The sequence below is a fragment of the Centropristis striata genome, chromosome 7 (genome assembly GCF_030273125.1).
Source record: "Centropristis striata isolate RG_2023a ecotype Rhode Island chromosome 7, C.striata_1.0, whole genome shotgun sequence".
Lineage (NCBI taxonomy): Eukaryota > Metazoa > Chordata > Actinopteri > Perciformes > Serranidae > Centropristis > Centropristis striata.
In genome coordinates this window covers 14,993,321-15,021,038 of record NC_081523.1, presented here as the reverse complement: position 1 = coordinate 15,021,038, position 27,718 = coordinate 14,993,321, and the positions used below count along the sequence as shown (strand labels likewise).

Sequence of the window (27,718 nt, the reverse complement as noted above, 5' to 3'; positions counted from 1 at the left end):
AGAAAAATTATAGTAAAATAAAGACTGAAATGTGTATTTTGCATGTTTTCTTTCCACTAATCACTTGCCTCTAGTGTCTTGCCTTAACCGGAAAGCATCTGTACATTTTAACACTGAAATGGACATTGGATTGGAGATGTGCGGTATCTCGTTTGCGGTACAGTGGCTCCCTCTAGCGGCTGTGACTGGTAGCATGACCTTTAGTGCACATACACTATCTGGACAAAAGTATTCGGACACCTGACCATTATACCAACACGGACAACAATAAACTTTGATTTGGAGTTGGTCGCCCTTTTGCAGCTTTAAAAGCTTCCACTCTTCCACAAGATTTCGGAGTGTTTCTGTGGGAGTTTGTGCTCATTCATCCTGTAGAGTATTTATGAGGTTGGGCACTGATGTTGGACGAGAAGGCCTGGCTCGCAATCTCTGTTCCAGTTCATCCCAAAGGTACCTGATGGGGTTGAGGTTAGAGCTCTGTGCAGGCCAGTCAAGTTCTTCCACACCAAATTTATCAAACCATGTCTTTATGGCCTTTGCTTTGTGTGCTGGAGCTCAGTCATGTTGGAAGCATAGCATTGTCCAAATGTCTTGTAATGCCAAAGCATTAACATAGCCCTTCACTGGAGATAAGGGGTCTAGCCCAAACCCTGAAAAACAGCCCCAATACCATTATTCCTCCTCCACCAAACTCCACAGTTGGCACAATGCAGTCAGGCAGGTAATGTTCTCCCAGCATCCGCCAACCATCTGACTGCCTAACAGAGAAGCGGGATTCGTCGCTCCACAGAATACGATTCCACTGTTCCACAGTCCAGTGACAATGCGCTTTACACACCTTCATCCGATGCTTGGCACAGTTTTTGTGCTCATGTTAATGCCAGTGTAAGTTTGGAACTCTTTAGCTGTGGGATCAGCAAAGCGTTGGTGACTTTTACACACTGTGAGCCTTAACAGTCGTTGACCCCGCTCTGTGATTTTACTTGGTCTTCCTCTTTGTGGCTGAGTTGCTTTAGTTTTTAAACGCTTCCACTTTCTAATAATATCACTTACAGTTGGCCGTGGAATATCCAGCAGGGATGAAATTTCCCAAACCGTCTTATTGCAGAGGTGGCATCCTATCACAGTACCACGCTTGAAGTCACTGAGCTCTTCAGAACGACCCATTTTGCATCACAAATGTTTGCAAATGGAGACTGCATGGCTAGGTGCTTGACTTTATATACCTGTGACAAGGGGTCTGATTGAAACAAATGAATTTAGTAATTGTGGCCAAATACTTTTGTCCATATAGTGTGTACTTAATGGTCTATTTGAAGTATTTGAAGAGGTTAAAGTAAGAATAAAGGCATTGATGTCAGGAGGACATGACACAAGCTTTTACCCTCATGTCACCCTTCTGACATCTCACCTTCTCAGCTGTCTGCACCAGATGGTGAAAGTCTATTAAAGAAGCTACAAGAGGGCTGAAAGAGTCAAAGGACATTTGTTCATCCAAACCTTTTATCAACATCCTGGGTTATGATCCTCAATCAGGAGCTACATAACTACACACACACTCACACACCAGACTTAGACTTACAGATGTTGTTTATTTCAGTCGTCCATGATGTGACATATCAAAGAGTACTAAAAGTACCTTTAACATATACAATTTGGTGTCAAAGAGTGATGTGTTATTATTGACATAAATGCCTTTATTTCAGTTACACATTTTATAAAAGATTGTCTTAAATACATTCTCAAGACAAACACATATTCAACAGTCAGTCCATTTTCATTTCCCTTCATTTCTCAACATCTATAAGACACTTTATAATGCTAATATAAATATATACATGTCAATTTAATTAAGGTTGTGCTTAAAATCAACAATTTCAGTACTATTTTTTTTAATTGATGATAAATCTAAGGTAAGGTATGACAAAACTGTATAAAAAATAAAACTGATTATTTCTGATCATGATAAAGCACCAGTTTAAGTGTTATTTCACTTTCCACCGAGTCCACTCAGGATGTGGATTTTGAGGTAAAATGTTAGCAATGCTAAGAAACAATACACAGAGAATAGTCCTATAACTGCAATCTGATGTAGATTGTATATAAACTTAATGAGTCACACTGAGAAAACTGTACAATAATTAATTTTAAACACCTGAGTGGAGTGTACAGTGTAAAAACTGAATGAGCTGTGATTATGACTTGAGTCTTCTGATCATGAAGCATTTTCTAGCTACACAAGCATGAAAATGAGATCACCAAGCCATTGATGATATAATCAGGTCTGTCACTGCAGCAATACTGAGCAACGTTATGTCATCTGTGCAAAGTCCAATGTTAATATGTCACTTAACTTTATGGATAGTTGTCCAGTTTAAATTCCAAAGGCAACACGGTGTGATTGTGATGGAAAATATGTCGAAGTTAGTTAGTTTAAGCAAGCACTTTAGGTAAATATAACAAAAAGTCTACAATTACGTGCACACAAAAATAAAAAAACAACTTTTAATATGCAAAGGGCTAGTGCATCAATGCATTTTAGTATGCAGAAATGACAAACAACAAGCATAATGTTAATGAGTCCCTTATTTCCTGTTTTAAAGCCCAGTCATTATCATTAAAGACTGAATTTGACCTCAGCCGACCACAGCCTTCACTGAACATCATAATCAGCACATCGCCTATTCTGTCCTTTGGATTAAACAGTAAATGCTTGTGATGATAATTGATTTCCTACTTGTTTGTCTTGCCATCACAAGGATAATCGTGCAGCTGTGCAGTTCATACATCAGTAGGCAGTTTCCTGCTGATCCTTTGTGTACTGCACAAAGTGTACCCCTTTATTATATTTTTGGTTGTTAAAATCCACTTCGAGCTGACTTTGGGCCTTGAGACAATGACATGAGATGTTTACTTTGTTGTCGGCTCTGTGAACGGCACCGCCTTCCTCCCGGCCACATAGACTTCTGCTATGTTACGATCATCACCTGTCACACAGGAAGTAACAGAGATACCATAAATGATGAGTGGCACATTAAGAGTCTGAAAAGTCTGGACAAATAAACAGAAATTGACACTCACCCAAATTCAAGAACTTTTCCAACATGATCTGCAATCAAAGTGATGATAAATTAGTGTTACACTGACATAAAATCTTCTGCTTGTATGAATCTGTGTGTATATGTGTGCAGATAGATTAAGACTGAGATAAAGTGCCACTACTGACCTTTGGTTCCTCACACTGGATGAGGTCAATGGGTCCACCAGGAGCAGCTAAATTCACTCTCAGGGCATCAAAATCTTTGCCCACTTCAAAGTTTCCAGTCTGGTCATCCAGGGACAAAGCTGCAACCAAACCACGTCATAAAAGAAACTGTTGTAATCTCCACCGTGCAGTCAAATTGATCAGTCACCATCAACAATATACAACTTGTGTGTTAAATCAGACATTTTTCGTCTGCAGAGCGACTTAGAGCGTGCAAAGACACTTCAGCAATGAACAAAGAGGCAGAACACTTCATGTTTTAATTGTGATTTCTGCACAATGAGACCCCTGTTTGTAAGTGACAGCTGGTTTTGTGTGTTACCTTGGCTGCCTCCCAGTGTGGCCAGTCTGAACACCTCCTCAAAGGTGAGTGTGTGGTGTTCTGGGTCTTGGATGGTCAAGACTTTGGATGTGTCCAGAGTTTTCCTAATGGCGTCCAGCATAGAGGCCGAGTAGCCCCCCGCCACGTCTGAAGGCACACAAGCAGAGCGGATGTGTCACATGAATACAAGCATGCATACAGAAACAAACACAAGTATTTACAAAGACGTATTATGGAAAGGACAGGAAAAGCAGCAGGTCTGGAATTTTAAAGCTGCCACTACATTTTACTGATTTTCTAAAAGTCAGCCTTCCTGTTTTTGCTGAGTTACTGACTAGAATATGTTCAATACAGTTTATCAAAATGTTAAATATTTATGAAGCCGTTTTTTAGTAGGTTGTGGCAGTGAACTACAATTTATTCAATTTAATTTGTTTATTATTATTATTATTATTATTATTATTATTATTATTATTATCATTATTATTATTATTATTATTATTATTATTATTATAGTTTTTGGTCTCTATTATTATTATTATTATTATTATTATTATTTATTTCTATATATTTATTAAATATTTTAATCTTGTTTTAATCTACTTTATTTTTTTGTCTAAATATTTGTAATTATTATTTTTTAATTATTTATTTGAATGTATATGTGTACACCTCTATATTATATATTATTTATTGCTAATCTAAAAAAAATCTGATTTTTAATCTGATTTGTATTCCAGGTGATTTTTATTTCAAGGTCAAGAAAATCCACTTTTAAAAGACAAGTTATAATTAAATGCATGATCTTTCCAGATCCTATGAGTAATTGTGTTGAATAATTGTCATCTCAATATCAAGCAAATTCATTATGATTATGATTTATGCAATAATTGAGCAGCTTTAGCACACACACAGAACGGAAAGCACTCAATTTGACAAAAAGTGTTACTGACTCCACATTAATCCAATCAATGTGATGAAAAGATCTTTATCAAATGTGCTCTAGTAATACAATAATAAAATGTGCACACAGTTGCTATGCTCTCACCTGTTCCCAGCCCCAACTTCACTTTGTGTTTCAGGACGTTTCGGACATCCAACATTCCACTGCACAGCCTGAGCACAGAAAGAGATCATAAATTAATCTGTTACACGTCTTTATCAGTCAGCCAATCATAATGCTTTGTACACTGTACTGATTAAGTGCTATTTTATTGTAAAATGTGGGTCATGCAAATCTTCATGAGACTTCATGGCAGTAGGTCACACATAGTCTATAAAGACACTTACGAAATGTTGGAATTGGGACAGTGAGACAAAGAGGCTCCTGTCTCTCTGAACAGAGTCAGCTCTTCGTCGCTGAGGTGGCAGCCGTGAGCCATCACTGTCTGTTAATCATAATTAAGGATAATGTCAGCATTTTTAACCACATTTATATGTTTCTGCAAAATATCTGCCTGTGTGTGTGCAAGCAGAGATGTGACTGTGTCCTCACCTTGTCAGTAAGCAGGTTGTACTTGTGATAGACGTCTGTGTAAGACTCTGATTCAGGAAACAGCTCCTTTACAAGCTTAATTTCTTCAATGTTTTCACTGATGTGACTCTGGAAGTAAACACAATGTCAGACAATCTGGTGTGTTGTCTTTGACAAAAGCTGCTGATAGAGCCTGAGGGATCGCAGTGCAATCACAGGATGACAAACATGACTCTACAACACTTCTTTTTCATTCCTCCCTGTCAGCAATTTGCTGTGTAAATTGCACGTGCATGTATATATTTCACTGTTCAAAAACCCCGAAGGCCCAACGCTAAAATGTCTCTATGGTAACAGTTCCCTGTGGACATAGCCTGGTTTGGTTGCCACAGTGAGCTCACCTGAATGTGCAGGTTGTTATTCTTAGCGATTGCCCCCAGCTGTCCTAGCAAAGCTCCTGTGCAGGAGGGAGCGAAGCGGGGCGTCACCACTGGCCTCACCAGAGGATACTAACAAAAGAACAAGGACACAGGGGAAAGACAGAGGATTTCAAAGCAGGCATACCATGATTATTTCTTACATCATTTTGTATTTTCTATTATAGAACCTTACCTTTTTGTTCAAGAGCTCTGCAATGAACCTTAAGGGAACAAAACAATGGTTGTTACTCATTTGGCACTGCAACATTTTTAATTTAGAAAAGGCCCAAAATCTTTATCACTACTTCTATACACATTACACCTGCAGGGGATTGTGTTTATGAATATCTCTGCAGAAAATTGACATGCTGAAATTTTTACCGACAAAACAGATGTTTATAAGGCAAATGTACCTTCAGAATAGGCTTTACATTCTCTATGGAGTGTATGTGTGTATTTAAAAAGGTACCACGGGAAGTATGAAGTTGTAAAACAGTATTTAAAAAAAGGAATATCTAACTTAAGTAGGTATGGTTCAGTAGCCCAAACTATTACTATATTCTGACAGTAGAACATGAGATAAATAACCAGTGAGAAAAGTAGGTTTCTCTGGTTCCTCCTTCTACTTTAGGATAGCAAAATAACATTTGCTAGATTCTGCCACACCCAAACAAAAAAAACCAACCTATCAGAGACAAGCAGGCCCTAACACAGTGAGAAAAATAACTGCTTGTGAAATTCAATCAAGCTAGGCAGCACTGATAAAATATCAATCAAAATCCTGACTGCTTAGTTCTTGCCTCAAATGTTTTAAGAAACAATGTTCAATGTACTGTTTAGCTGTGAAAAGAGAAAGTTTGCTTATTCTTCAGCTAAACAGTCACTAAATTATGTTTTACTTACTTTACTATGTTTTAATTACTTTTGAGCAATAAAACAGCATTGCAGTAACAGAATCTTGATTCTTTTTTGCTCTATGCTGCCTAGTTTTACAGTTCAAAAGCAGCCTCTGCCTTGATTGACAGCTGCGTTCAAGAGCCCTCCTGACTACAGGTGGATTCTTGAAAATGCCATTAGGTGAACCAGAAGGCGAGGACCATGATTGTTTCACAGATTATGTGTCTCATGTATACAGAGCCAGCCGTGGCATAGGCCGTATAGGCAAATGCTAAGGGCGTCCATCGGGGGGCGCCACAAAAGGGAAAGAAAAAAAAGTGTAACTTTCACTATTTTTTATAACTAGTTGGTACAATTATTTCTTAATACAAAATAATCCCACGTTAATTTAAATGCAAAGCAAAGCCTATTTAATAGAAATAATATAATATGTTCGTAATGTTATACAATCTTATTTATATTGTATTTTTAATTTGTTTTATGCAACTTGTTGACACGTTTTATTTTGTGTTTAGTTAGATCTTATACTTTATGTAGGCTATTTATGAATGTAGGCTACTGTATGTAAAAATGATTATTTTTCTGTATTCATTTATTTATTTATCATTTTTTATCCTGTTAATTATTCTGATTGTGAATTTGCTTAAAGCAAAAAAAAAGGTCAAAGACAAAGCTATTCGGTTTCTTGTGAGTATATATACTACACTGGCGATGCAAGGGGGCGCCACCTAAAATCTTGCCTAGGGCGCCAGATTGGTTAGGGCCAGGCCTGCATGTATACTCTCATGATATAGTGATATAGAGACATTTTTAACAAATATGACAAAAAATGTTTAGTAGAAGTAATGAACTGAACCATTAAATGTTACATACTTCACAAAAATACTTTCCAGCCATCTTCAACATATCTATCAGACACACTGTGGTAGTTTTAAGTGCTAAAAATAAAAAAAACGGCTCTTCTCCGACACACATTGAATAAATTCAGTGTGACTAAACTTTTTGCTGCGGGGATTTTTTTCTGACTGAAAATGTATTTTATATTCTGCTGGCTCTCACCCGAGTAAAAACCCGAGCATTACACTGCTGAATGTACGCATTTTAAAATAGATGTGACCAGTGTCTTTACATTAAATCAACACACTGTTCAGCTAGAGCCTAAACCCAAAGGCTTCCCTATTAAACATTTGATACCTACCGACAGGTTTCCTCTTGAGACTCCTGACTGGTTTCTTTGTAATGTTTCACAGCATTGTTCCTGTCCATGCACACCTTGCCCACCAAGGCTCGCTGTCCAAAGTCATCTGCAAGAGAGAAAAAAAGAAGATGATGAGTATTAAAGTATTAAAATATACATTATACATTTTTTGGTATATACTACCTAACATAGTATCTGCTTTGGGGTCAAACAAAACCAGATCATAACACTTTGAGAATGAAAATACAGGGTTAACTGAATATTTCATACAGACAGAAATGGGGAAAAAAAAGGTATCTTACAAACAACTTTCTTATCAAATGAAACAGATTTAAGATTAAGATTAAGATTAATTACTTTATTAATTCCACAATGGGGAAATTCAACCTCTGCATTTAACCCATCCTTTTTAACCCAAGACTTTGGTATTGTATTTTATATTCTAGTGTAGCCTGCTTTTTTTTTTTTTATCTTTATTTTATTTACATACCTACTTAATATATATTTCTTATACAGCAGCAACTGTAACAAAAGCAATTTCCCCTCAGGGATCAATAGAATATTTCTCATTCTCATTCTGATTGTGAAAATGAAATAAAAATGAAAATGTAATTTGTATTTTGACTGAACAGTTAGTTTAAAGATGTTGCACTCTGAGTGAATACATTTCAAAGATTTCAAACTTTACAAGCAACAAATTGAACAACAAAAAAACAGTAACATTACAGCATAAGAGAGTTGTTTGATCCCAGAGATTGCCCTTGTGAAGGGACTTCTGGACCAGCTTCCTACCAAGAGGTCAGATTCCTTTTTCCTGGGGAAATTATCTCAGCAGGTGTTTTGGGAACCTATAATTTAAGCTGGTGGTGAGGAGACACGCCTAGCTTCTAACTGCCTTGGTCCTGACACCTATCCTGCTTCCTCCAGCGTGGCACCTGTTGAGAAACCCTGGTATACAGATACCACACTGGCCACGCCCGGTTATGGCAGCTCTCCTCTTGTTGATCTGTGCACTTGGAATTTGCTAGGTTGATTTTAGTGGCTGTGGAAATAAGCCTCAAGGATAGTTAAAATTTATTTGGCTAGGGTAACCAATAAAAACCTAGTTATTACACACCACCTTTTAATACCAAAAGATTAAAAATAAAAAATAAAATCTAAGGTCCTGATAATACCAAAAGATTAAAAGTGAAGATAAAATCCAAGGTCCTTATAATACCAAAAGACTAAAAATAAAAATAAAATCTAAGGTCTTTTAATACCTAAAGATTTAAAAATAAAAAATAAAATCTAAGGTCCTGATAATACCAAAAGATTAAAAGTGAAGATAAAATCCAAGGTCCTTATAATACCAAAAGACTAAAAATAAAAATAAAATCTAAGGTCTTTTAATACCTAAAGATTTAAAAATAAAAAATAAAATCTAAAGTCCTTTTAATACCAAAAGTTTAAAAATAGAAAATAAAATCTAAGGTCCACTACTTCACTTTAAATGCAATTGGAAATTTATTGATAGTATAGCAAGGTGCAAGCTCACAGCAAAAATTGATTTCAAAGTGATTACTTAAAATATTCAAAAATCTCAATAATAAAATGATTATAAACTACTGATTGTCTTACCATAATCCTAACTGTCTGTGTTGAATGAAGCTGTAGCTGGGTATTAAACTTGAAGGTTTTGGAGAAGTAGACGTGAGAGTTGTCTGGCCAAGAAACTCTTCTGCAATGCCAGGCTGCAGGCCTCAGTTGTGACTCTCCCCTCTGGTCAGAGTTGGAGCGATCCTGGACTGGTCCCTGGGTCCTGGCTTCAGTGTGGACTTGGAAAGAAGACTTCTTTAATCGATCATCGACTGGCTTTGGTCTGGTCACCCTCCTTCTCACTCGTCTCTCGTCTTCACCGGTCAGATTGGAATCTTCTTTCTTGATGTGGATGTCCTCACTCTGTCTTCTTCTTGCTTGTAGAACTGGAGTCTTTTTCCCCCGATGTGGTCGATCAGGCGTCGTCCTCAGCTCTTGAGAGTCGGTTGAAGAGTCTTGCAGCTCCCCGGGAAGGATGACAAAGATTATTTCTTGTGTTACAGCTTTTATCCTCTGCGGCTCCTTCTTTCAGAGCACTTCCTCCTTGCCACTCCTCACCAGTCCTCTCATTGGTTACATCTCTCTTCTGGTTTCCACTGTTGCCATGGCACGATCTCTCGGACCGTCCCTCTCCCCTCTTCTTCACCTGTCTCCTTCGGCCCAACACGTTCTGCACGTACACCATGTCTTGGCCCGATCCTTCCTCTTTGGAGTTCCCCTTTGTCTACTAGCTTCGCCCTGTCTCAATCACCTTATTACAAAATCTCCAACGCTCAATCCGGTTACCACACGTTCTGATACTGACCTTACTGCATTCATTACACAGTTTTTCCATCAAGTCACATCAACATTTTACACTCATCATTTTACATACAATCATCATCAACTTTTTCATTAGCATCTTTTTCACAATAATCATACTAAATCAACATCAATCATTACAGTGCCATTTGTGCATCACATTATTTATTATGGAAGCGTCCAATTGTCCCCCACTGTTGTTACCCTGCTGGAAAGTCCCTGATTTCCAGTCTCATACCACTTAGCTGTGTGTGTGGCCAGTAGAGATCTCAACTCACTTGACACCCCCTCCTTGAGATCACTCATAGCCTCATTCTTCCTCAGATGAGACATCCCAAAGGTATTTGGCTTCATCCACTGTGATTCCACATTGGATACAGCTGACTTCTTCCTTAATGATAAGGCAACATAGGTTTTAATTTCAGTAGTTGCTCAGCGTAAGCAAGCAATGATTCTGTTTCTGTCCCCTGCCTAAGGGGCTTCTGGCCGCACGCCTCTAGGCCCATGAGGCCAGCCATGGTGCTTTACACTTCCTCTTGCTCCTCCCCTTCCCGGAGGAGTGGTTTCCTAACTTCCTTTCTTGATGGTGCTGTGGTCTTTCTCCTGGCACGTACGGCTTTTCGCTCCCTGGTCCTTCCCACTGGACCGAGAGGGTCGATGGTCTCATGCATACCACACATGAGTTCTTTACTTCTCTCCATTCCAAAATCTCCTTTTCTTCCGACAGGAATCTCCTCTTAGCGCACTCCAATTTTCTCAGTCCTCTGCCTGCCCAGAGTCCCGATGTTGTTCTTCTTAAGGTAACCACCCCATAGACAGTGGCCACTCTGACGTAGGGTGGTAGGTTCGGTGTGTTGCTGGCCATTTTTGGTTCCTGGTTCCCCCTCTAGCTGGGAATCGGTTTAAGCTGCTCAACTCCTTGGATTCCTTTCTTCTTTAGTAACACTGTGTTACTGTCTAAGACCTTTTCTATTATGTCAGAAAACTCGTACTTAACTTTGACTGCAGCTTGGGTTGGGCGATCTCTGGCTTTGATCCACACTCTCTGTCCGACCTGGAATGGGACTTTTGGTTTAGGGAGTTCCTCTTTGTACTCCTTGTTCCGTCCCAGGTTAGCACAAGTTTGATCTAGCATCCCCACCATGCTGCTGCCATTAGCTTTCTTCACGGGTTTGACACTCACAAACCCTGACATTGAGTCCACTAGCACCAAAAGGTATTTCTCACCTCTCTTTCCCGTCACCCCCAGAGGGCCGGCTACGTCCATGCATATTGATCCCCATGGAACGGTGCTCTTTATGGTGAGGCCTCCCACCCTTTGTCCCCTTCTCCCTGCGTTGTATCGACCACACACCTCGCAGTTCCTGAGGATTTGGCGGACTTTGCCTCCAGGAATCTTGAGTCGCTGCTTCTCCAACTCCTTCCGTGTGGGCACTGCTCCTACATGTCCTAAATCTTCATGCACGGCTCGCACTACCCCCTCCACGGACTCTTCTGGGACTACCCTTCCCTTGGGTGTCTCGTCCCACTTCTCGATCCCGACGAACACAACTCTTCGTTGCTGAACATAGCGATCCACTTCGTCATTTCCTTTCCAGTGCATCCCCTCTTTCCCATGGGCTTTCTGGTGCACTACATCGAGATACATATTTAGCCGCATTTCGGCTATCTTTTTCCATAGGTCTTGGTGAGCTACAACTTTACCCTTGGCACCTTCAAATCCATTCTCCTCCCAGATGGCTAGGTCTTCTTTTAAGGCCTGGGCACAATAGTGACTGTCTGTCACTATCCTGGCTTGCTTCACCTTTCGCTTTGCTAGCTCAAGGATTCCTTCCAGGATCGCAGTGACTTCACCGGCCTGCGCACTCCCTGGTGTTCGGCCCTTTTGCCTAAACCTCTCTTCACCATTCTGCTGGAGAATGTAGCCCCAATAGGCTGTGTTGTCTGGCCCTTTTCTTGACCCATCTGTGTACATAACCCATTCATAGGGTTTTTCCTCTGCCTGTTTTGCTTCCATGGCCTGTTTCTTCACTGGTTGGGCTGGGCCAATCTCAAGGTCAGGGTCCAGCAGGATATCCTCCCATCTTCCCCATCTTGCGTTTGTGGCTTTGGTACTTTCCACTGTTCCTTTTCGCAAGTATCGATGTACTTGGCTCTGAGTGATGACTCTGATTCCCTGGCCTTGGGCCAGCTCCTTCGTTGTTCCCCAGTACCTTGCCAGGACTGCTAGCTCCTTCTCTTCCTGGGGATACTTCTTCTCCACTGAGGACAAAGTGTAGCTCCACATGCTCACCAGTCCCCCTCCTTCGTTGCTGACCTTCACCGTTGCATCATTGCCATCACAGCTCACCTCTACCACCAGCCTGGTGTTAAGGCTTCTCCGCTCCAGCCTTACCGCCTCCAGTATGGCCTTCTGCAGTTTTTCTAGGTTATCATGGTCCGTAGCTGTCCAGATCAATTTTTTGGCAGACTTCACATTCAGGTCTCCTTCTTTAGTCTTCACCTCTTGGGGATTTTTCAGTATTATTAGTGCTTGGCCATCTAGGCATGTGCCTGCATAATAGAACCCCCTTTTGTCCAGCATGTTGTGGATCTGTTCTTCAATTCCTTCTAAACCTCCCTTCACATGTTTCAGGAAGTGTTGCATGATGTCTTCGCTCCAAGTGGAGAATCCATCTCCAATTAAATATACTCGATGTGGAATTCTGGCCACTTTCCTGGCCTCTGGATCACTTTGTCCTCCCAGATTCGGTTCTTGGGCCTCGGCCCCCGCTGCTGCCGCCATCTCGCGGTGCTCTGGGTCTCCTCGTCGTCTCGAGTCGTCTGCTCTTCAAAGCCTCCCTTTGCGCCTCGGGTAGGGATGAATTTCAGACTCTGGGTTCCTCAGCGCCGCCCTCAGGGACTCGATCCTCTGTTTCCTCGGTCGCTCCTTCCTCCGCTTCCCTGCTTCGGGTTCACTCACGGAGCTCTGGCTCTCCTTAGCTGATCACCAGACAGCACTGCTTTCCTGCAGAGTGCTTCTTTTCGGCTCTCGGTCAGGTGTCTTCACTGCCTTAAGCCTCTCTCTCTCTCCTGGGTTGCGTCACACGAACAGCGGCGGCTTGTCCCCGCTGTGGTTCTTCCGGGGGCACGACAATCTTCCTTTTGTCACGCCCCACGTTGGGCGCCACGTGTTTGATCCCAGAGATTGCCCTTGTGAAGGGACTTCTGGACCAGCTTCCTACCAAGAGGTCAGATTCCTTTTTCCTGGGGAAATTATCTCAGCAGGTGTTTTGGGAACCTATAATTTAAGCTGGTGGTGAGGAGACACGCCTAGCTTCTAACTGCCTTGGTCCTGACACCTATCCTGCTTCCTCCAGCGTGGCACCTGTTGAGAAACCCTGGTATACAGATACCACACTGGCCACGCCCGGTTATGGCAGCTCTCCTCTTGTTGATCTGTGCACTTGGAATTTGCTAGGTTGATTTTAGTGGCTGTGGAAATAAGCCTCAAGGATAGTTAAAATTTATTTGGCTAGGGTAACCAATAAAAACCTAGTTATTACACACCACCTTTTAATACCAAAAGATTAAAAATAAAAAATAAAATCTAAGGTCCTGATAATACCAAAAGATTAAAAGTGAAGATAAAATCCAAGGTCCTTATAATACCAAAAGACTAAAAATAAAAATAAAATCTAAGGTCTTTTAATACCTAAAGATTTAAAAATAAAAAATAAAATCTAAGGTCCTGATAATACCAAAAGATTAAAAGTGAAGATAAAATCCAAGGTCCTTATAATACCAAAAGACTAAAAATAAAAATAAAATCTAAGGTCTTTTAATACCTAAAGATTTAAAAATAAAAAATAAAATCTAAAGTCCTTTTAATACCAAAAGTTTAAAAATAGAAAATAAAATCTAAGGTCCACTACTTCACTTTAAATGCAATTGGAAATTTATTGATAGTATAGCAAGGTGCAAGCTCACAGCAAAAATTGATTTCAAAGTGATTACTTAAAATATTCAAAAATCTCAATAATAAAATGATTATAAACTACTGATTGTCTTACCATAATCCTAACTGTCTGTGTTGAATGAAGCTGTAGCTGGGTATTAAACTTGAAGGTTTTGGAGAAGTAGACGTGAGAGTTGTCTGGCCAAGAAACTCTTCTGCAATGCCAGGCTGCAGGCCTCAGTTGTGACTCTCCCCTCTGGTCAGAGTTGGAGCGATCCTGGACTGGTCCCTGGGTCCTGGCTTCAGTGTGGACTTGGAAAGAAGACTTCTTTAATCGATCATCGACTGGCTTTGGTCTGGTCACCCTCCTTCTCACTCGTCTCTCGTCTTCACCGGTCAGATTGGAATCTTCTTTCTTGATGTGGATGTCCTCACTCTGTCTTCTTCTTGCTTGTAGAACTGGAGTCTTTTTCCCCCGATGTGGTCGATCAGGCGTCGTCCTCAGCTCTTGAGAGTCGGTTGAAGAGTCTTGCAGCTCCCCGGGAAGGATGACAAAGATTATTTCTTGTGTTACAGCTTTTATCCTCTGCGGCTCCTTCTTTCAGAGCACTTCCTCCTTGCCACTCCTCACCAGTCCTCTCATTGGTTACATCTCTCTTCTGGTTTCCACTGTTGCCATGGCACGATCTCTCGGACCGTCCCTCTCCCCTCTTCTTCACCTGTCTCCTTCGGCCCAACACGTTCTGCACGTACACCATGTCTTGGCCCGATCCTTCCTCTTTGGAGTTCCCCTTTGTCTACTAGCTTCGCCCTGTCTCAATCACCTTATTACAAAATCTCCAACGCTCAATCCGGTTACCACACGTTCTGATACTGACCTTACTGCATTCATTACACAGTTTTTCCATCAAGTCACATCAACATTTTACACTCATCATTTTACATACAATCATCATCAACTTTTTCATTAGCATCTTTTTCACAATAATCATACTAAATCAACATCAATCATTACAGTGCCATTTGTGCATCACATTATTTATTATGGAAGCGTCCAATTGTCCCCCACTGTTGTTACCCTGCTGGAAAGTCCCTGATTTCCAGTCTCATACCACTTAGCTGTGTGTGTGGCCAGTAGAGATCTCAACTCACTTGACAGAGTATAAGAGAACACTATAGTAAAAGAGAAAGGAAATCGTGCACCCCCTTTCCCAAATATTAGAAGAAAACAAAACAACCCAAAACACTGGAGTTCAGTGAACACCAATTAAATATGGTAGTTCACAAAGGGCATGCTGCTGGACCTGTCACTTGCAACATATTACAGCATTCCTTGTCCTTCACATGTCAGATTAAAATCCTGCTGTCACTCACAAAACTTCTTCCACTCTTCTTGTATGAATGCACACACAGACACACATTCTATGCATACATGCATCACATACAGCTACATACACACACATGCTACAAGTGCACACACTCTTACACAAGTTCATACACATAAAAAGCTATAACATCTATAACTGTCTTTCCAGCACTGTTTTTGCAATTGGATATTGTTTCAGTAATGTCCTGCTATACAAATGTATGCAAGGAAAAAAATGCCATGATGACTCATGAAGTGTGCTGTTTGTATAAACCTAAAAAGGTGTTACGTTGGTTATGTTTATAGTGAATCATAATGCCAAGATGATAGTCACACACAATGTTTCATGTATGGACATGAATGTGCATGCTCTCAGGACTGTACAGGCGCTCACACAGCTTTATCAGTCTCATTGGTACATACGTCATTGCCAGTAGAGTTCACCCCACCTTCAGCCTGAGCAGATGTCTGAGAGACCTTTTTTTTTAAAACATTTTTTACAGCAGACACTTTGGCATGTCATAGCAGGAAAAGCACAGGTACAATTGGTAACATGAAAAATTACCACAATCAAATTTTCTTTTCTTTTTGAACATTTTTTTTTATTTTTAAATATTTTTTTTTCTTTTTTTCTTCTAAAAAAAGTAGTTTTTCTTTTTCTTTTTTAAATAGAATTTTTAATATACTTTAATTTTCTTAATTCTTAATTTATGGTACTTAAAATTGTATTTTAATTGTATTTTTTGTATTTATTATTACTATAATAATAATACTAATACTAATAAATAATAATTATTTGAATTATTATTAATTTAATTTTTATTTGAATTTTTTTTGTATATACTTTTATTATTTATATATAGGAGCAGTAAGACTATAATAGGATCTGTTAGAAAAAGAGACATGGGGGGAGGTATATTGTATGCATCCAACTGTATCTTTAACTGTATCTAATTGAATTTCATATTACTTTAAATGCCAGCAAAAAAAATCTATTCAGACAACGATTAACAATCTATTGAAATAGGGTAGATTCAAGGTCCTGGGACTGTGCATGCTGGCTCACTGGAGTTGTCTGTACTATAAATGATCTACTAGAACAAGAAAAACTTCAAATGACTTCTATGACCACAGATGCAGCACTCAGTAATGGCCAATAGGGGCATATTACCCTGAATACTTTTTAATCATCATTAATACTGTTAATTGATCGTATTTCTATTAATCACATGCAGTACAGATAGTGTGTGTTATTTGGGAGATGATAAATATAGTAATCAGGATTTGCTTGAACTAGTTTGGTACTCCAGATACTGTGCATAATCATCTTTTCACTCAGGGACTGTGAGAGAGCTTTGTGTTACTGTGACCGAACATTTACAGTCAAATCAGGCAGAAAATGTGCATCCGTATCAGATTTCCATGAGACCTTGAACTTTGGGACCCTACAAGATTCTTGCCTGAGAAAATATATAGTACATTGGATTTTTTCATCCGTCTTTATTTTTTATTCTTTACATAAGACTTTCAAAAAATAGATAAACTAATGTATATGTGTAATGTGTGTTAATGTGCAGGACATTCTCAAACATGCACACTCATTTGCTAACGCTGAGCAACAACAGGCTTTCTACAAAATGCAACAGCTGCTCAGAACAGGACAAAGGTGAAGGTTCAACAACCCTGATGACACGGAGTGACTGTGAAATGCTGCCAGTGAAAACCCAGTTAGTTCAGTGTCATTACCCATTTATGTGACGGTGTGTGTGCGCATGTGTGTTCAGCATTACACAACACGACACCATATAGATAAGGACGATGCATAAAGGTGAACAAAGTGAGTGTTTCTAAACCAGACTACAAAGGGGAAACATGAACATTCTGAATTTAAGGATATATACACTATACATATATATATATATATATATATATATATATATATAGAGAGAGAGAGAGAGAGAGAGAGAGAGAGAGAGAGCTCTGTTTGACTGTAATGAAAGTCTCTTCAAACAGTAAACAAAGCACATAATGGATCCAATATCACACTGTGAGCTGCTTCCCTGTTAATTAAACCAGCATGGCCTATTTTTGCACATCATCCCTATGAATACATCCTGGATATGTTACTTATTTGTATTTCTCTGTTTTTTTTCCCTCTAGCAATAGCTTCTATTTAAATGATATATGCTCCTCTGTAGTTGTGTCTGTGCTGCATGGCTCATTTATTTGTTGGGTTATATCACCATTTTACAGTGTATTTTTAAACGTTTTTATGATATTTATGCAGATCTCCACCATTTGCTGCTTCGACTTGCTCTGCACGGCTTGTGCAATATCATGAGAATCCTTAACTGTAGCTATTGTTGTCTTTATTGTGTGGAGTTCACCTGACCACTATCTTAATATCTCACCAAAGGATTGCAGTTCATTGCAGATAATTAGCCAGCTGGCATACAGTGGCACCTGGACAGGAATGTTGATTCATGTGTGTTATCTTTGTGAATAAATAAACACAATTAAATTCTTCATTAGGGGCACGGAAACACAACTAAGGGCATTTGATAAATTAATTAATCTGAATGCACCTAAAATATATTTTTTATTATGGATGCTCACAAAATAAGACATAAAGAGTGCTGACCGTTACAATATGGAACCCAGGTGTTTACTTCATGACTTCAGATTTATAAACAACACAATCCTTTGGTTTTAAACTTGTTAAAATAAAACTCTGACCTAGAAAAAACCTCTTGCACATTAACCAGGAATTACAACCCTAGAACAACAAGCCATGCAAAACATTTTCTCTGCAAATTGTGTAGTTGACGTGCAACCTGACCCTAAGCAGGTCAGCTTGCAGGTCATGTTTGCTGAAGTCATTTAGAAGCTCTCCTCTACTTCTTGGCCGGATTACAGCAGTTCTTTTCCCACGCTTTCTTTAGAACACCTGACCTATTCAATTGCCCTAAAGGTGAGGCGAGACAAGTGGTGGAATTAAGCCATTCTGATGAAATGTATTCACAATCTCATTTCCATGGTCAATGCTCAAAGCTTTGGCCATGCCTTAGGGTTTCGATTGCAAAGTGACTGCACAGAGCTAAATTTGTTGGTTTTTCCATGACAAACCCGATGTTTTTTTGTTTGGTACAAGGCTCTTTCCTATATTTTTGTATCGTTTTGTGTTGGTGTGTGTTTGAGTGTAGGACATCTTACTTGCAATCTGACCCAACAGAAGAGAGGCATCTGTATGTATGGTAGCAAAGTAACACGCAGTCGTTGTTCCGTTTCTCAGCGTCCTTTTCTGTAAAGCACAGGGATCATATTACAGGATTAAGAAGCCATTCAAACATTTTCTTTCTTTTCTATATGTTCTTAAGCCAATGAGCTGGTCACACCATTCTCAGATCATAGGCTGTGTGACAATGGAGAGAACCTCTCTGAATTTTCCACTGTTGCACAAAATCATAAACATATCAATCCTGTTGTACTTGAGGTGTGCCACAAAACTTAGTTTTAGCTGGTGTTTGATGCAAAGCAATGACACATTTAAACAGTCACTTATGTCATGATTCCAGTAAAACTCACCACTACTTGGGAGTACACGCGGTGGGCAAACTCCAAGTCCTTGAAGTGTGATTCCACAGGAAAGGTGTAGGTGTTAAGCCACTGCAGTAAGGGCATGTCAAGGGCTGTGCCAGCATAGCTGTACTGGGATGCATGGATGTGGGTGTCGACCAGTCCTGGCATGAAGAACTCACTGCGGTGCAAACATACAGTATTGTGTGGCATTATGGCATTGCAAGAACGAATATAATATGTAAATGTAAATATATTCAGTAATTCATTTATATATTTTACTTACTGTTGTGCCAGTTGAGTGACATCAGAGGGACTGAATCTGAAGGTCTGAGACAGTCCGTCCAGCTCTGAGCCTTTCCCAATGAAAGCAATCTATCAGCAGAATGGAAATCAAGAATTTGCAATTAAAGAGAGTAATCTGTGAGGTCTGTGAACATATGTTTTCTTAAAGGGGCAGTCCCCCCAGAATAAAAAAAATACCCTTTTTTATCTCCCCTTTAGTGCAATTTATAAATCCAGATTTTGTGGAAGTGAGTTTATTCTGTCTGTCTTCTCTTGAATATAATGGAACTATCTGGCTTTAATAAAAATTCTGGCATAGTTTCTACATGGAACTGTTCAAAACAAGGTCTGTGGATTATTTTAAGTAAACAACAATTCATACCTGCCCCATTAAGGGGTTTTCCCTCAGGACAGTGTGCTTAGCAGGGAGGAGAGCTGAAGAGCAAATATAGTAATACCTTATGAACCCATTAAAAACGTCTGTAACAAGATACATGTACTCCCTGTGAGACTTTAAATAGGACCTTATTTATGTACATGTCTTTGATGATGCTGTAGCTCCTTACCATGTCTCTAGATCCTCCTTAATAACCAATGTATGATCTCCACAATGCCCACTTATTGTATTGCCTTATTGATAACAACAGTAAGGAATATTGCATGCATGCTTCAGGTGGTTTAAGGATGCCCTATGAATTTGAATCCCACTTGTATTTGAAGAGGGTACTTAAGACTGTCATTAAGGTTTTTGTGTCTGAGAGCTTTGTGTGGGCCAAATAGTTAAAGTTGCTCAGCAACAGCTCAGTGTAGAAGACAAATTAGGTATTATGTAACAAGTTTACGTCTCGGAAAATCAAACTGTGCCAGTGTTGCATGTTTAGGCACGGTTTAGGGTGGTCACACTGAGCCATAGTTATTAAATTATACATAACACATATTTTTACAACCATTAAAATGAATGAATCACACAAGAACAAAATTTGTTTTTAGATAATCAAAAGAAAACAAACAAACCTTTCCGTCTGTATCCACTCCCAGGAGCTCATCCTCCAGGATTTGCAGCGGTGTTTGAGGGGTCGAGTGGATATATGTTCCTCTGTAGACGTGTGCAATTTCGCTGGAGGGTTCATTAGAGTTTGCCATCCTTTGAATAAATCGGTCGGAGTCGAGCAGTGAGGTACCTTCAGCACCAGCAGCAGCAGAAGAAGGAGAAGAAGAAGAAACAACGCACCGGGTTTTGTCCTCTGACACCTCCGATCACTAAGACGCACCAGGACGCATGACTCCACCTGACTTCACACGCATCCTGCAGCCAATGAGAAGATTTGTGTGTGTGTGTGTGTGTGTGTGTGTGTGTGTGTGTGTGTGTTCGGGTTTGACCGATCGTCCCGTTATTTAATTATTGAGCCGGTTACCAGGTCGGCGTTTGATGAATTACCAGAGTCCCAAAAACAAGAACAATGTACGCAATACCAAGACATTTCATTGGTCAAAAAAAATAACACCCTAACATATGCAGGAAAACTTCCTTTGACAATGTAACTATTTATGCGAGCTGAGACGAGCAAAGCTCACATCACTATGACATCCACTGTTAATGGGACAAAGCAAAACCTATGAGGATGGCATTTGTTTATATTATTCAATAATTTACTCTAGAAAATGTTTCAAGTCTCAAGTAAAACAAAACTGTTTCCAGCCTGTGATTGACTGTATTAACAGCAGGATGTGGACTATAATGGCATCTGAGGGCAGCAACAAATATTAATAAAAATTTGTTTGGTTTTCGACGGATTCATCAAAAAAATCCTCAAATCTAAAATACAAAAAAGTGTGTGCATCACTCGTTTTCTATATGCCTGGATCACACACACACACACACACACACACACACATATATATATATATATATATATATATATATATATATACATATACATACATATATATTTATATACATATACATACATACATATTTATATACATACACACACACACACACATATTATATTAAAATTAATAAATAAATAAATATAAATATAGTGCAAGAGATGACAATCACACTTCCCATTACCAACATTACAATTAATTATCATTTACCACTTTTGTTATATTGTTATATGCACTAAGCATATATGGAAGAAAGACTTATTTTAGTTGACCTAACGTAATTACCAACATCTGGATCTCTGTGCTCTTATAGGCGGCTATATGACCATGCTACCAACCCATTGTTTTCTTCACTCCTCATCATAGATATCTCTGATTGTCATCTTGGGATACAGTCGGTATAACAACAAAACATCATACACCATGTCTGATCACCAAATTATTCTATTTACATGGTTTGAACTCCCTTAGATTTCAACACTTGTGCCTGCAAATCAAACTGCATTTTGGGTAGTTAGTTGCACATATAAAGATACATGAAATATAATGTTCTGTATTGTCTCTCTGTCCAGAGGCAGCAGGTTTATTTACAAGGCATACAAGATATGAACACTTCCTCCTGAAACTGAATTTGAATATCACCAGTCATATTCAAGTATTTTACAAGGTGGATTTTCAACCTTCTCCATCACCTGTACCTGACAGCTCTGATAGGTTACATATTTATACTGTTGCTCATAAAGTTGGAATAAAATATTTTTTTTTACCTCTTTCCATGAAATGATTGTGACAATGTGATTTATTCTTAACGGTAGTGTATATTTTCTCAGAACTTTATTAATCAAACAAAATTATTCCAACTTCATGGGCAACAGTGTATATACAATATAGATTATATTAGATGTTCTTGCTCTGGGGGTGATCCTGGATGGGAGGTTGGGTGATGGACCAATCCCCTCCGATGGGTCTGGGGATGGTCCACTGCTACAACTCTCACCAAAAAAACAAAACAAAACAAAACTAAACTAAAAGATGTTATTGTGCTATACTGTCCTACAAAGTCTAACTGCAGTAACTACACAAAGGGTAAAACTGAGAAAAACTGCTTTAAAGTTTTTTAACATGTTTTAACTGGGCAGCCAAATGGGTTATAGGTAGGTTAGTGATATGACACTTATTTCTGCATGTATTGAGATGTAATTTTTATGCTAAAAAAATCATGATTTATTTAACCTTTGACCCCAAAAATGTAGTTACTGCACTCTGGTTTTGCATTGCTGTAAAAGGATCTAATAGTAATGCACAAACACAGTGCAGTAACAACAAAGTTGTTTTAAAAGTGTTTAACAGTGATATTCAAAGATGTGTGTTATAGACTTATTATAAAGTAATGTCATATTTTAGTCTAAATATAAATGTATCTACTTTTCTTACTTAATTACTATTTACATAATAATTTCCCTAACAAATAAACTTTTATTCTTGTACTCACTATTCAACACAATGAATAAATACAAGGCTGCACTGTATCACAGTATCATTTATCTGAAAAAAAAGCAAAATTTAAATCTAAAACTTTGTCACAAGACAAAACAGGCGTCAAGGAGTTCATTTTTAGTTATAACTCAATTTCGACCAAAAATGTAGTTACAGCAGTTAGGCTTGGTAGGGCAGTATAAACAACCCAAATTCTGTTTTGAGACAGCATTCTACAGCAAGGTGACACACTTTCATGTGTCAAAATACATCACCTGTTTGTAGGTAGACTTGGAATCCTATATTACCTCAATTTTAAAAGCAGTTTCAAGTACTTTACAAAAAAAATCCAAGCACGGGTTTTCCACACCTGTAACCCTAATACCAGATAAATATATAATATTCACACAATTTTATATTGATAAGAACAGTAAGAATATTTGGCAAATGTTAGTTTCATTTTTGTAAGTGGGTAATAACTGAGCAGAAATACTTAGACTGGGCAGAACTTATTACAGTTATTAGTGTGGTAACAACAGGTGAATTTACAGTACAATGAGGTAATAAAAAGGTTATATTTCATCCACAAAGACAACTGATATTTCCCCTCCTTTACCTTTCCCATTCCCAATGTTCCTTTTTTTAAGCGAACACATTCTCTACATTTTTTGCCATTTAAACAAAGCAAGTAGCTGCTAGTTCAGTGAACCCGACTACGGACATAACTGAAAGTCATGAGTGTAGAAGCAGAAAAAAGCCATGTGAGAAACACATCAGGCGACATCATGAATGGAAATCATATGAGCTCATTGATCGATTCCGCTTTATGTTACGACGCATGAGGAAGTAATATTGCCACATTCTTTTATATTTATCAACACCACATGATGAATTACAACACACGTGCACTTAGGATGACTTCAGATGTTACTGCAGGTTATCCAGTGACAGGAAGTTTAAATGGCAGCTGAAAATAATGGAGAAAAAGGAGAAGTTGTGCATGATAATTTTATCACTACACCTCTTTAGAAAGTCTCTCAGCTGGAAAGTAGTGAAGAAACATGTTAAGAAAATATTACTTTTGTACTTGATGGCAGCATTTTTTCAATGTTTTCAACACTTTGGAGTTGAAAGTGGGTGGGGGGTGGGGGGGGGGGGGGGGGGTGATCCTCTGGCACGTTCACCTTAAAATAAAATATATTAGAGATGTGTTTCTATTTTTTAATGTACAATCAGTGATATTATGCAGTGGAAAAAATATTAGACACACAATTGCATTGTTATATGCATCGCAAACTACAGCCTCTATAATTATAGAGTTGAATCAGCAGCTCTAAAAGAGATGAAACAATACTGAACCATAAAACATTCATGAATGTAGGATTTATTGCAGGATTATTGTTTAATGAGACTCCATTAGGGTGGACCTAATAACCCACCGACTGAGTGTAAATATAGAATATGAGTGTGCATGACAGAGTCAATAGTTCAGAGTCTTTACTAGCGGAGCCTCTACTTCTGCTTTTCGTCATACTTCAAGGCCACTATTACCTCAGTTATTGTGAGAAGAATTGGTAGATTAGACACATATAATTAAAAATGAATGTACATGATGTGCAGTTTCTTTTTTTATTACAGTTCATTCAAGTGATCAGCTGGCATGGTTTGTAAATGGCTTTGGGAATTTAAAGTACATCGTATAGGCCATTTTGTTAACTCTTCTATATACAAACCTTATTTTGTATATATGTTAAAAAAAGGAGAGAGCGAGAGAGAGAGAGAGAGAGAGAGAAAAGAAAAGAAGTACACTTAGTACAACAAGCACCCTCTCACTGTCTTTAGTCTTTAACGTTGACTCTGGACACATCTGGGAGGACATCAGACTTGTTCTGTGTCTTCTTAGCATCTGAGTTATTATCAAGATCATCTCCCTCACCATCATCGTCGTCTTCAAGGTCACTTAAGTCATCATGGAAATCATCATCACTGTCCGAGTCATCCAAGTCCTTCTTCCGTCGTCCACGTCCTTTCTTTTTCTGGGCACCATCTTCTTTTTCTTCCTCCTCCTCCTCCTCCTCTTTGTTGTCCCCTTCTGAGTTTATTCTAAACAGTGAGAGAAAAACAAAATGAGGCCATGTCCTTTACTTTCATTACACACGAGCAAAGGGGAAAACCCTCTGGCACTGTTTTGAATGTGATAATTTAAAGACAAAGATAAAATGCTACATGGGAATAAACAGAGGCCAAAATACTGACTGAGAACAATTTGTAAAGACTGAAGTTAAAATGTTGTTAGTGAGCAGTTCTGCATTTCCCCCAAAATCGGTTGTAATGTATCTCATTGTCCACTAGGTGGAGCTCTTGCACTAAAATGTAATAAATGAGATGAAAACTATCCAGATTGACTTGCCTTTTTAACCATCTTTATATGATTAATTCCATGAAAACTGTTACATGTCGGCCAAAAACATTTAAAGGGGAAAAGCAAAGCAGTATAAAACTGTCAATAGTGAATTCCATGCCGTGGATAGTGGACCTATTATCATGAAAATTAAAAAAAAAAATAATAATAATAATATATTTATATATATATATATATATGTACACTCTTCTGTGTTGTGTGAGGACATGTGAAATTAATGGCATCTTCATTAGACTTAATTTCATGAGAATTTACTTACGGTCAGAGCTCAAAATTATAGTCATTAATCCTTTGTATGAATTAATCTGAACACACCAAAACAAACACACTCGAGCCCAATAGATATATCGGTTGCCAGATATTATTGGATATTGGCCTATCAACGGCCTACCTGTATCAGTGTTTATGCTGTCCGACATGTGACACAATGTTTAATGCAGAAAATGTTTCTTGCCGTGATTTAGAAATGGTGATAGCTGGAAATTATTTTATTCTTTTTTTTTTTAATAGTCAGCAATTGGCTGACACTGAACAGTAATGATGTTTATTTATCTATTTATTTTAATAAATAATCTATTATCAATAATAATCTATTAATAATAATCTATCTTTAATCTATTTGTTTTGCTATTTATTCTTTATTTTCTCAGTTACCATGAATATAAGTGGCTGACAATGTTATACATTGTTCGTATAGTGTATAATAATGTTGAATATTATTTAATAATGTTTTATGTTTCAGAAAGTAGCTCTCGGGTACCTTTGCAGAAATGTGAAAAATCAGAGCGAAATCCACATAAAAAAAAGGTATTCTTCATTCCAGTAAAAAAAGACTATACTGGCAACCATATCAGTTTTCAATGAATTTCCCCCCTCTAAAATCAGTATCGGCATCATTCAGGCTCTAAAACACACACTCTTTCTTTCTTTCTCTCTCTCACACACACACACACACACACACACACACACACACACACACACACACACACACACACTTTAATAATAGAGGACCACTCACGGAATAACAATGTCCTCTTTCTTCCCACACTTGCAGCAGATCTCTAGCTGAAGAGAACAGGGCTTACAAACGATGTGATATGCATCCCTCACTGTCTTTTGAGAACACTTTACACTGAAAGAAGAAAAAGTGCACACATGTCACCAATTTTCACATTGCAGTCAACTCCAACTGTCTTAACATCAAAAACTAAATTCAAAACGCTTTACTGCAGATACGCAACAGAATGACACACCTACAGAGACTGTATACGTCTGATTGTTGCATCCCTTAATTAAGAGGGTAAAGCAGCAGTTTTAGTTGTAACTGGACATACGCAGGACACCTATAACTTTCCTGATTGGCAGGAGCACAGTCAACAAAATGCCCTTTTAATGTAAACTCTGTCTCAGAACTCAAAGTGATGACCTAACATTTTATATGTAGCCAAAAAAACAAAGTTATCTGTTGTGAACCTGCAACTTGCATGTGCTTAGTTGTGAAATGCATCCACTTATTAACTAACTGATTAAGTGTGAGTTTCTCTTGCTTTATCAGTTACTAACGGCTTCTGTGAGACATGTGCAGTCATAAGTAGGCCCAGTTGTAGCAGTGAATATGCTTTCTGTAATGAAATTAATGTCTGTAGTACATTTGAGTACTCACTCACCATTTTTTGGGCTGTGTCAGTGTCTTGTATTTGTTGTACTTCACTTTCCACTCAAGGACACCCTTACAGTGTTGACAGAGACCATCATGGGTCTTTGATTTTGCCTTCTATAATAAATAAAAATAATAATGAGGTTAAAGAAATGCATTATCAGTGACAATAGTGACAGAGGCAGAAAAGATAAATTGCTGAACAAAGAAAATCGCAATTTTACTTCCAAACACATGCTACGACAATATAATTTCAGGAGGAGTAACGTAACAGACAAATGTTGGTCTTTATATTACATTAGTTGGTTCTTGGAGTCCCCAGGAACCGCGTTGGTTTATTATGGAAGTTAAATATGTTGGTAGAAATTTAACATCAACTACAATACAACGTAAACATTAATGCAGCAGTAATAAAAACATAGTAGTAACATACTGACAGGGATCACCATACAACAACAATAACTTTAGTTACTTTAAATACATTCTGCCTATAATGTGTATAGTTTTACTCAGCTAAAGGATCTGAAAACTTCTTTTACCACTGCAGGCGAGCCACACACGACATATAACATAAATGTTCACACACCTTCACTTGTACTGTCGTTCCGTACTTGTCGTTTCTGAAGGCAAAGGTGTTTTGATGCTTCTGACCCCGCGACCGAGATACATTACCTTTCTGAGAACTCATCTTATCTTACAGTTTTTGGTAACACATGTTATGTTCGAGTTTACAAATCTGAAAACCATGCCGGAACTAACCCGGAAGAAGTACAGCGTGCGCGTAATGAAACGTCATCGAGGTCAAAACACGAACAATGCACTTTTACCATAGACTTTTACCCAAGAAAGTGGCTTAAATAAAACATAAAAAATACCTGTTTGTTGTAATAAAGTACAAAAACTGGTTTACATGTACAAACATGCTTAATAAAATAGTTATAAACCGATGATGTCACCCGCTTGAACGTTAGAAACAACTCAATCGGTTCTGATTGGACAGCGCCTCGCAATAGTAACCTCCGGTTGGTTCTTCTAAATGTCAATCAAAATACTACGTCACCGCTCTGCGGCGTTGTCAAGGACCGCCCACAATTGTCCACACGTCGTCTCATTGGTGGGTTTGTTTAATTAACTTCTTTGCTATTGGTTCATAAG

General features: G+C 38.5%; 2 protein-coding genes across 2 annotated transcripts; both read right to left on the bottom strand.

The window, feature by feature from the left end:
* Positions 1–1,586: 1,586 nt before the first annotated feature.
* gda (guanine deaminase) lies at positions 1,587–20,411 on the bottom strand. Its single transcript, XM_059337508.1, has 14 exons — positions 20,133–20,411; positions 19,120–19,208; positions 18,843–19,014; positions 18,471–18,558; positions 7,576–7,681; positions 5,674–5,701; positions 5,463–5,570; positions 5,083–5,190; positions 4,878–4,975; positions 4,636–4,703; positions 3,588–3,734; positions 3,227–3,345; positions 3,082–3,109; positions 1,587–2,987 (listed from the first exon to the last, which is right to left on the bottom strand). Exons 1-14 carry the CDS (start codon positions 20,259–20,261, stop codon positions 2,911–2,913), a joined length of 1,365 nt encoding a protein of 454 aa, XP_059193491.1. The 5' UTR covers positions 20,262–20,411; the 3' UTR covers positions 1,587–2,910.
* A 3,441-nt stretch (positions 20,412–23,852) lies between these two features.
* c7h9orf85 (chromosome 7 C9orf85 homolog) lies at positions 23,853–27,385 on the bottom strand. Its single transcript, XM_059337375.1, has 4 exons — positions 27,150–27,385; positions 26,574–26,680; positions 25,925–26,038; positions 23,853–24,587 (listed from the first exon to the last, which is right to left on the bottom strand). The coding sequence occupies exons 1-4, from the start codon at positions 27,249–27,251 to the stop codon at positions 24,323–24,325; spliced, it is 588 nt and encodes a 195-aa protein (XP_059193358.1). The 5' UTR covers positions 27,252–27,385; the 3' UTR covers positions 23,853–24,322.
* Positions 27,386–27,718: the final 333 nt, after the last annotated feature.

Excerpts from the sequence above, each read along its gene's own strand:
- gda (XM_059337508.1), bottom strand. The coding sequence starts at position 20,261 with ATGGCAAACTCTAATGAACCCTCCAGCGAAATTGCACACGTCTACAGA. Across the intron at positions 19,015-19,119 it reads GTCACTCAACTGGCACAACA|TGAGTTCTTCATGCCAGGAC; the intron begins GTAAGTAAAATA and ends TTTGCACCGCAG. Across the intron at positions 3,346-3,587 it reads CACACTGGGAGGCAGCCAAG|CTTTGTCCCTGGATGACCAG; the intron begins GTAACACACAAA and ends GTTTGGTTGCAG.
- c7h9orf85 (XM_059337375.1), bottom strand. The coding sequence starts at position 27,251 with ATGAGTTCTCAGAAAGGTAATGTATCTCGGTCGCGGGGTCAGAAGCAT. Across the intron at positions 26,681-27,149 it reads GAACGACAGTACAAGTGAAG|AAGGCAAAATCAAAGACCCA; the intron begins GTGTGTGAACAT and ends TATTTATTATAG. Across the intron at positions 24,588-25,924 it reads AAAGAGGACATTGTTATTCC|AATAAACTCAGAAGGGGACA; the intron begins GTGAGTGGTCCT and ends CTCACTGTTTAG.